The following is a 10,907-nucleotide window of genomic DNA, read 5'->3' as shown; positions in this document are numbered from 1 at the left end:
GGACAAGCGGACTCTGTGCTGAGCGCAGAGCCCGATGTGGGGCTCAATCCCAGAATCCTGAGATCATGACCTGAGCTGAAATCGAGAGTTGGATGATCAGCCAACTAAGCCACCCAGGCACCCCTCGAGTTCATTTATTGTGTGTGGTGTGAGATAAAGGTGTAAATGTATCTTTTTGCTTATGGATATGCAATTGTCCTAGCAACATTTGTTGAAAGGACTGTCATTCCTGCATTGAATTGCCTTGGCACTTTGTCGGAAATCGTTGACCATAATGTAAGGTTCATTTTGGACTCCTCATTCTGTTCCATTGATCTATATTTCTATCTTCATGTTAGTAAAACAGTCTTGATAACTGACTTTATAATGAGTTTTGAAATATGGAGACAGAAATTCTCCCATTGACTCTCTTTCAAAGTCATGTTTGTTATTCTGGATCCTTTGCATTTCCATATACATTTAGAATCAGCTGGTTAATTTCCTTTTTTTCAGCTTGTTAATTTCTGCAAAAAGAAAAAAGAGCCTGCTGGAATTTTTATAGGGATTTCATTTAATTTATAGATCAATTTGGTGAGAATTGTCATCTTAACAATACTGAGTCAATTCATGACGTGGAATTTCTCTCCATTTATATAGATCTTTAATTCCCTCAGCAATGTTTTTATAGTTTTTTGTGTATGTTTTGCACTTTTTTGTTAAATATATTTTTAAGTATTTTATTTTCTTTGATGCTATTGTGACTAGAATTATCTTCATTTCATTTTCAGTTTTTCCATTGCTAGTATATAGAAATACAATTTATTTTTATATTTATCTTTTATCTCACATTCTTGCTAAACTCACTTATTAGTCTAATAGTTTGTGTGTGTGGATTTCATCTGAGTTTATATTGGCAGTTGTCATCTCTCAAAAAAGCCAGTTTTACTTCCTCCTTCCCAATCTGTATGCGTTTTATTTCTTTTCCTTTCCTAATTGCACTGGCTTAGTAATCTCTGGTTCAGTGCTTAATTCAAGTGGCAAGAGTGGGCATCCTTGACTTGTTTCCAGTCAAAGTGGGAGAGCGTTCACTCTTTCACCATTGATACTATGATGATGTTATGATGTGAGCTATAGACTTCTCATGTCCATTTTCAGTTTGAGAAATTTACCTTCTATTCTGCCTTTGCTGAGAATTTGGTTTTAATTGTGGTAAAATATACATAACATAAAATTTACCATTTTAGCCATTTTTAAGTGTACATTTCACTGGCATAATGTACATTTACATTGTTGCACAATCATTACCACCATCTACCTCCTGAACTGTATCATCTTCCCAAACTGAAGCACTCTGCCCATTAAGCAATAACTCCGTGCTTTTCCTCCTCCCAGCCCCTGACAACCACTATTGTAGTTGCTGTCTCTATAACTCTGACTACTCTTGGTACATCATATAAGGAGAATCATATATTTGTCCTTTTGTGACTGGCTTGTTTCCACTTAGCATGTCTTCAAGGTTTATCCCAGTTGTGCCATGTGTCAGAATTTCCTTCTTTATAAGACTGAATAATGTTCCATTGTATATATATACACCATATTTTCTTTATCCGTTTATCTGTCTTTGGATACTTGGGTTGCTGCCACCTGTCAGTCCATTTGGACTGTAACAAAATACCACAGACTAGGTAGCCTATAAACAGCAGAAATTTATTTCTCACAATTCTAGATGCTAGAAATCCAAGATCAAGATGACAGTATGGTCAGATTAAAGCCCTCTTCCTGGTTCATAGCCAGTGCCTTTTCTCTGGGTTCTCACAGGGCAGAAGGGGCTAGGGAGCACTGTGGGATCTCTTTTATACAAACACTGATCCCAAAGAATGAAATGGGATGGAACCAGAGAGGGAGACAAACCAGAAGAGACTCTTAATCTCAGGAAACAAAGTGAGGGTTGCTGGAGGGGAGGGGGATGGGAGGGATGGGGTGGCTGGGTGATAGACATTGGGGAAGGTATGTGCTATGGTGAGTGCTGTGAATTGTGTAAGACTGATGAATCACAGACCTGTACCCTGAAACAAATAATATATGTTAATTAAAAAAAAAAGAAATGTCTGGTACTTTTACAAATTAATTAAACCTTTTTGGAATAACAACAACAACAAAAAAACACTGATCCCATTCATAAGAGCTCCACCCTCATAAATGAATTATCTCCTGAAGACCCCATCTACCAACGTGGGTGGAGCCCATCACCTTTGGGAATGTGGATTACAACATAGGGATTTCGTGGGACACATTCAGACCACTGTGCCACTTTTTGACCTTTGTGAATAATGCTGCTGTGAACATGGGTATACAAATATCTGTTGGAGTCCCTGCTTTCAATTCTTTTTGGCATACACACAGAAGTGGAATTGCTGAATTATACGGTAATTCTTTAATTTTTTTATTTTTTGAGGAATTGCCATATCATTTTCTACGGTGGCTGCACCAGTTTACATTCTCAGCAGTAGTGCACAAGTATTCCAATTTCTCCACATCCTTGCTATTACTTTGTTTGTTCCCTCTTTCTTTGTTTTTTTAAAGAATAGCCATCCTAATGGGTGTGAAGTTGTTCTGTGCCCAGGTCTTAATTTATAAAGTTTACTGAGTGGCAACATGGAGAGATCAATGCCATTAAAAGAACATTTTCATGTTACTTATAGTTCCTCTAGAAACAAGAGGCAATATTCCTTTGCCTTAATCATCCCAGGGCCAGGTACCAGGCAACTAGAGAATATTCCTGTAGTTTAGAGCCTGCCAAAATTATTCAAACTAGCCAATCTTAAACTGTTTACGCTGCCTGTCTCGCAAAATGTCCCACAGAAATCCCTGTTAAGTCAGTGGCCTATACCTATCCCTCCTTTATCACACAGTCACCTTTATAAATTAAGAACTGGGCAGAGAACAGTTGGCACAGTGAGCTAGATGACTCAGGGTTCAATGGAGGGGGCTTGCTTCTAGACTGCTCTTGGCTTACTGACTGGCATTACCAAATAGCAAGTGCTGCCAGGGAAGGCGTGGCTGGCTGTTGGCATGCTGGCACTCTGGATGCCACTGGTTCATGATATATCTGCTGAATACTGCCATGATCTTCCAGCTAAATCAAGGAGGACCTCAAAGGCATGAGCCTCCATGGCGCTTCTCATTAAGTGTCAGATGCTAAATTTTTGGTTGGTAGTTGCCAATTCACTAGTTACCAACTTACTTTGGACAGCTTGGTCCACAGGGCCAAATCTGATTTCCCTGGTTTGACACACCTAGGTTCCAAAAGAAAAAAAGGGGAGGGAGTTTAGCTACCTAGAAATACAGACCATTTTAAAAGGAAAAAAAAAAAGCTTAAATGGGGACAGGGATGGTACCAATGAGAGGTTGCTTAGAGGCATGAGGTCCGTTTTCTCTCCCCTCTTTCCCTCTTATCAGCTGGAGACAAAAACTAAAGACTGTGGCTTCAGGTAGCTATAAGCCTAAAACAGAGGGGGGGAAAAAGGAAAAAAAAGACTACGGTTTTAGGCAGAAACAAGCCCAAGGGGAGAAAAGGGGAACTTAAAACCTTATGTACTGAGCAAATGCAGGTCTAACAAACATAATGCTATCCCTAGATTACTTATTGATTTTATTTTTTTTAAGATTTTTGTTTATTTGAGAGAGAGAGGGCACAAGCAGGGAGGAGGGGCAGAGGGAGAGGTAGAAGCAGACTCCCCGAGGAGCAGGGAACCCAATGCAGGACTTGATCCCAGGACCCCAGGATCATGACCTGAGCCCAAGGCAGATGCTTAACCGACTGAGCCACCCAGGCGTCCTTATTGATTTTATTTTATTTTTAAAATATTTATTTATTTGAGAGAGAGGTGGGGGAGGGGCAGAGGGAGAGGGAGAGAGAGAATCTCGAGCAGACTCCACACCTAGCATGGAGCCTGATGTGGGACTTGATCTCACAATCCTGAGATCATGACCTGAGCCAAAATAGAGAGTCAGAGGATTAACTGACTTGAACCACCCAGACGCCCCAGCCCTAGATTACTTATTGATTTTATTTTATTTTATTTTTAAATATTTTATTTATTTATTTGACAGAGAGCAAGACAGCCAGTGAGAGAGGGAACACAAGCAGGGGGAGTGGAAGAGGAAGAAGCAGGCTCCCAGCGGAGCCCGATGTGGGACTCGATCCCAGGACCCCAGGATCATGCCCTGAGCTGAAGGCAGATGCTCAACAACTGAGCCACCCAGGCACCCCTACTTATTGATTTTAAAGATTTTATTTCATTTATTTGTCAGAGAGAGAAAACACAAGCAGGGGGGAGGGGGATGGGCAAAGGAAGAAGCAAATTCCCCGCTGAGCAAGGAGCCCAATGCAGAACTCGATCCCAAAACCCTGGGATCATGACCTGAGCCAAAAGCAGATGCTTATCCAACTGAGCCACCCAGGTGTCCCAACTTAATGATTTTATTTTATTATTATTATTATTTTTTTAAAGATTTTATTTATCAGAGAGAGAGAGAGACAGCCATCGGGTGAGGGAACACAAGCAGGGCGAGTGGGAGAGGAAGAAGCAGGCTCCCAGTGGGGGAGCCTGATATGGGGCTCAATCCCAGGACTCCGGGATCACGCCCTGAGCCAAAGGCAGACGCTTAACGACTGAGCCACCCAGGCGCCCCATCAACTTAATGATTTTAAAACAAACTTCTCGATACAGGGGGAGAAAATAAAATGTAATTAAGTATGTATGTATATATATAAATTTTAATATAAATATATAATAGATGAATTGTATATATATGCATATATGTGATATATATATAACTAAATTAAAACAAAGCCCCAAATTTGATCCAGTTCGAAGTCCAAAATTTATATTCTAAAGATTTTTTTTTTAAAGATTTTATTTATTTATTCGACAGAGATAGAGACAGCCAGCGAGAGAGGGAACACAAGCAGGGGGAGTGGGAGAGGAAGAAGCAGGCTCATGGCGGAAGAGCCTGATGTGGGGCTCGATCCCAGAACGCCGGGATCACGCCCTGAGCCAAAGGCAGACGCTTAACCGCTGTGCCACCCAGGCGCCCCTCTAAAGATTTTTTTTTAAGATTTTATTTATTTATTAGAGAGAGAGAAAGAGAGAGAGCATAAGCAGGGGGAGTGGAAGAAGGAGAAGCAGGCTCCCTGCTGAACAGGGAGCCTGATGCAGGACTTGATCCCAGGACCCCAAGATCATGACCTGAGCCGAAGGCTGTCGCTTAACCAACTGAGCCACCCAGGCACCCCTATACTAAAGAATTTATATAACTGAATGATAAAAGACTGCTGATTGGCTATTGTTCCTCTACAACCTTTGTTCTAAATTAACATTTGCTGAAATACATCAATTGATAAGACCTTTTGGACTTGATCAAGATGGGGCTCAAATTATAGTTGTATCTGGGAATCCCCCTGAACTTCAGGATTGTGTCCCCTATAATCTTAAGAAGGTAACTGAACATAAAGTGAAGAAAAAAATTGGTTTGCCTCACTCTAATTATAGCCTTGCCTTAGTTTCCAAAATTATAATATCCATTGACCTAAAATATTCCATTTGGACATACATGGTCTGACACAATAAATAGTAAATTAAAATTAAAGTAGGTCTTTGAGACTTACAAATTGGCTTAATGAAATGGCTGGCAGGAATGCAATTTCTGCCAACAACCTGAACTTGGAAGTAGATTCTTTGAACTTGGGAGCAGATGCGTTTTTTGTTTGTTTAGATGCCGATTATTCCCTAGAGCTTCCAGATAAGAAGCCAGCCTGTCCAACACCTTGATTTTTGCTTTTTGAGTCCCTAAGCAGAGAACCTGCCTGGTCTTATGACCTGCAGAACTGTGAACTAATAAATGGTTATTGTTTCAAGCTGCTAAATTTGTGGTCCTTTGTTACACAGCAGTAGAAAACTAATGCCTTGGGACAGCTGCTCCAGCTCTCTTATGGTTACTTACGGTTTGCACACAGTACATCATTTTCCATCCTTTCAACATATCTGTGCCTTGAATCTAAAGTATCTGTTCTAGACAGCATACAGTTAGATCCTCTTTTTTTAAGTAGGGTCCCCACCCAGCATGGAGCCCAACATGGGGCTTGAACTCATGACCCTGAGATCAAGACCTGAGCTGAAATCAAGAGTTGAATGCTTAACTGACACTGAGCCACCCAGGTGCCCCAGATCCCGTTTTTAAATCTAGTCTGATCTTCTATTTTTATTTTAATGTGTATTTCATTTACATTTAATGTAATAATTGATTATAATATAAATGTAATTATTTATAACTACCATTTTGCTATTTTCTATGTCTCGTGTATTTTTTCTCCTCTATTTTTCTTTTTACTGCCGACTTTTGCAATAAATAGATGTTTTCTAGCATGCCATCTTAATTCTCTTTATTTACTCTATTTTGAATTATTTTCTTAGTGGTAGGTCTGGGGATTATAATATGCATCTTAACCAAAAACAATATACTTCACATTAATCCTAACTTATTTCTGGTAGTGTACAGAAATGCTTTAATATTGCTTCCTTTCTTCTCCTTTCATTTGTGCTATTATCATATTCATTACATCTTTATGTATTCCAAATATACCAATATTTTTATAATTATTGTTTTATGCAGATTCTTTTAATTAAGTTGTGAGAAGGAAAGAAAAATATGTTTACATTGTATTTTAAGTTTTCCCATGTAATTACCTTTACTGGTGCTCTATTTCTTTGTGTGGGTTTGAGTTATAATTTCTCTTCAGCCTGATGAACTTCCTTTTTTAAAAGTTTCTTAATAAGGCAGGTGTGATAGCAATTAGTTCTCCTGGGGCTTTTTTTCCCCCTGGGGAATGTCTTTTTCTTGTGGGGCCTTCATTTTTTAAGGGTTATTTTGGTGGGTATAAGATTATTTTTTTAATAACAGCATTATTAAGATATAAATTACATAACATATGATTAACTCACTTAAAGTGTTCAATGGTTTTTAGTATATTAACAGAGTTGTGCAGCCATCACCACCATCAATTTTAGAACATTTTCATCACCCCCAAAAGAAACCCTGTACCCTTTTCAGTCACTCCCCATCACCTATCCTCCCTCTGGCCCCACCAGCTCCAGGCAACTACTAATCTACTTTCTGTCTGTATGGATTTGCCTGTTCTGGATATTTTATATAAACGGAATTATGCCATATGTGGTATTTTGTGACCGCCTTCTCTCAATTATTATTTTCAAGATTCATCCATGTTGTAGCATATATCAGTGTTGTAGCACTTCATTTCTTTTTATTGCTGAATAATATTCCATTGTTTGGATATACTACACTTTGTTTATCCATTTATTAGTTGATAGACATTTGGGTTGCTTCCACTTTTTGGCTATTATGAATAATGTTGCTATAATCATTCATGTACAGGTTTTTGTGTGGACATAGGATTTATTTTTTTTTAAAGATTTTATTTATTTGTTTGGGAGGGGAAGCATAGAGGGAGACGGAGAGGGAGAAGCAGACTCCATGCTAAGCAGAGAGCCCAACATGGAGCTCGATCCCAGGTCCCCGAGATCATGACCTGAGCCAAAGGCAGACGCCCAACTGACTGAGCCACCCAGGTGCCCCTGGACATGGGCTTTAATTTCTCTTGGGTATATATGTAGGAGTGGAATTGCTGAGTCATATGATAACTCTATGTTTAACTTTTTGAGGAACTACCAAACTGTCTTTCAAAGTGGCTGCACCATTGTACATCCCCACTGGCAGTGTATGAGGGATCCAATTTCTCCACATCCTCGCCAATACTTGTTATTATCTGTCTTTTTGATTATAGCAACATCTGTGTTTATAAATGATATTTCTTGATATTTTGTAATACATTTAGACATTTAAAAATTTGGAATATACTAAATATTGTTTCACTGATTTTTTGCTTTATGAATTCTAAACTTAAAAATACTGTCATTAATACATATTTCAATTTTAAACAAAGAAGGATCCCAAATTCTTGTTTTTGCTCTGGTTATTGCCATAAACAATTGCACTTTCTTTTAAAACCTCATATTATCTTCAGAGCTTAGAACTAGGGAACGAGGGAAAACTTTTTCACTACTCGTGTATTCCATCTACAAAACTAATGAGAGATATGTAGCTCAGTCCTTCTTTGTGCTGGCTGTTAGAAAGCTTAAAGCTAGAGTTTTTCTTAGTCACAAATTCTTACAAAACTGTTTAACTTTTATTTTCATCTTCTATGTTGTGGTTGTTGCTTTTATACCTCTAAATTTAGTTGCACCCTTTCAGAGGGAAATAAGGCATAAAGAAGTAAATAAATAAATGTTTAGTAAGTACCCTTGATGTGCACAGCAATCCCAAGGCAGTAGTTAGTGTAGATATTCCCAGCTCTATATATAATGAAAGTGAGGCAATGAAAAGCAATTTACTTATAGTCAGAAGCTTTGAAATGGCGAAACTGATATCAGAACACAGATCTTCAAAAGTCTTCCAATTCAGTTCTTTACACTACCCCATCAACATTCCATTACCGTGTTTAAGACATTTTCTGATATCTGGAAAGTATTCCAAAGAAGCTCCTGCAGAACTAACACTTAAATGTGTTAGATCCCTGTGGTAAGATGTTCAATTAATAGCCCATCACAACGATTGAGATAATTTTAAATGTTGTTTAATTCCATCCCTACAATGGCCTACCTCTGTATGATAGAAAAAAAACCTTTTTTATTCTTCAGTGATGATCTGATTCTATTTATTACTAATATTAAGATTATCAATTTGTTGCTAATGCTAAGAAAGATGGTATAAAACATAAAAATCTAGTATTTGTTTGATAATACGGGCCATGGTATCTGGTATCTGTAGTTAGCTTAATTAAGAATAGGAGAAAATATTTCCAAACACCTACAATGTAATTTATAGGAAGTGACTTTATATTTCACTGCATTGTCTTTTACAGTCATATAAAAGAATTAGTTGGCTATATGGAATTTATGCATTCTCCTTAAAGAAAGTGAATAACTATAGAGATAGTTATAGAAATGCATTTGGTATTCATTACTGGTGAGGCTGAATAGAATTTAGGTTTTTAGTGCCAGATACAAGGTGAGAACACCATTAGCTAAAAACTATACTGACCATTGGGTGATTTCTGGGAATTTAAATTCACTTATGAAGTTGAGCAAATAAATTATATGTGTATTGCAGACCTATGTGACAATTACACAAACAGTCTAAACGTGAACAGAATTTAATAAATTTTCTAAAAGAACTCTCTCCCATCCTCATTCTATCTCCACTTCTAGACTTGAGTATTGTTGACACTTGCCAAGTTTGGTCCAAAAAATAAGGTCATTACTATGAATTAATAAACATCACAAACATGACTTAATTCACTACATGCTATGTGGTAGGACCCTGTAGTTGAATATGTATTGGTTTTCTAGAATGGTAAGAAGCCTTAGACGTTGCAGAGTTTGCCTGTCATTTTACAGGTTGCAGGAAATAAAGATGAGGTAAAGGGACTTTTACCAAATCTCGTAAATTCATGGCAGAGTGGAGACTATAACCAAGCTGATTCCTGATTGAAGGCTATTTCCTCAATACCATACTTCAAGCCAAAGTTTAAAATGCAGTTGATTTGCAGCCTTGTTTAGCTTTGGGCTGAAAAAAATGAGCATGATATAGCCTAAAATAGCAAAACGTTTTGGTGAACTCAGATTTTTAAAAATTTTATTTATTTTTTTAAGTAGGCTCCATGCCAGGCTTTAACTCACAACACTGAGATCAAGGCCTGAGCTGAGATCAGGAGTCGGATGCCTAACCGACTGAGCCACCTAGGTACCCCGAGCTCACATTTTTAGATTACAGCTGACTAGAAACCAATGTACAACTTGCAGTGTTACTTATCGAAGCATATCATGGAGAGATTATTAAAATCAAGTATAATGATATAAACTTCAGGTTCTCTAGGACTTTTTAAGAACCACAAACTGCTATTAGATATATTAGAGTCACTAAAATTACTTTCTAGAGTAATTTTTGAAACTAAACTAAATTACTAAAAACATTACTTTCACGTGGATAAAGGAACAAACATCTGGAAGAGGAGCTAAAGAAGTTTTAATAGCTCTTTTTAAAAATCTATTTCATTCCCTGAAAAATGCACTGAAATCTAATTTCACAAGTTGAATATTACATATGAAGAAAGGGAAGAAATAGAAGTCCATCCAGTTCTGGAATCATGGATTGAGTTTTGGCAGATGGTTTGGTTTTGTAATCTTTTTTGCTGGCCCTTTCTTGGCATTCACTATCTTCTGATTAGCAGGATCATGTCTTCCTGCTTTCACATGATTCTCTTTAATTCTATGAAGTTGATCCATCTGTTGCCTTTTAGAAACTTGGTGTGAGCCAGAGATCAGAGACATTTCAGCCAGGTAGACGCGGCGTTCATCATTGGTCTTATGGTAAGCCTTTGACTCTTGTTCCAGTCTAAGTGCACAGTTTTTCACTTGATTTTCAAGACTCCTCTTTTCCTTTTCTAGCTGTTTAAGTAATGTATTTAAGGATTCCACTGGCATTCGCTCATAGACACGAATAGAAGCGAGTCTATCTGAAGGATTTCCACGGATTTTTTCCATTTTCTCTTTGAGAGTAACAATTTGCTTTTCTAGTTGATCATTCAATTCAAGTTGTGCTTCATAACGGGTTTTCCATTCGCCACCTTCATTGTCAGTATTGAGTTTGGCTTCCAGTTCCACTATCTTGTGTCTTATTTCAAGTATTGAGAGCTGCACTAAGTCTTTCATATGGATTTCTTCCAGTAACTCCAGTTTAAGGCTGTCAATGCTCATACCTTCGAAGTTGTCCTCTCTACCGTCCCCCAT

General features: G+C 37.9%; 1 protein-coding gene across 1 annotated transcript; it reads right to left on the bottom strand.

The window, feature by feature from the left end:
* Positions 1-10,262: 10,262 nt before the first annotated feature.
* On the bottom strand, positions 10,263-10,907 carry LOC100473265 (coiled-coil domain-containing protein 169). Its single transcript, XM_002918587.3, has one exon. It carries the CDS (start codon positions 10,905-10,907, stop codon positions 10,263-10,265), a length of 645 nt encoding a protein of 214 aa, XP_002918633.1.

Source organism: Ailuropoda melanoleuca, chromosome X, assembly GCF_002007445.2.
Source record: "Ailuropoda melanoleuca isolate Jingjing chromosome X, ASM200744v2, whole genome shotgun sequence".
In the NCBI taxonomy this organism is placed as follows: Eukaryota; Metazoa; Chordata; class Mammalia; order Carnivora; family Ursidae; genus Ailuropoda; species Ailuropoda melanoleuca.
This window is presented reverse-complemented; position numbering and strand designations above follow the sequence as displayed.

Coding starts and splice junctions, on each gene's coding strand:
- LOC100473265 (XM_002918587.3), bottom strand. CDS start 10,907: ATGGGGGACGGTAGAGAGGACAACTTCGAAGGTATGAGCATTGACAGC.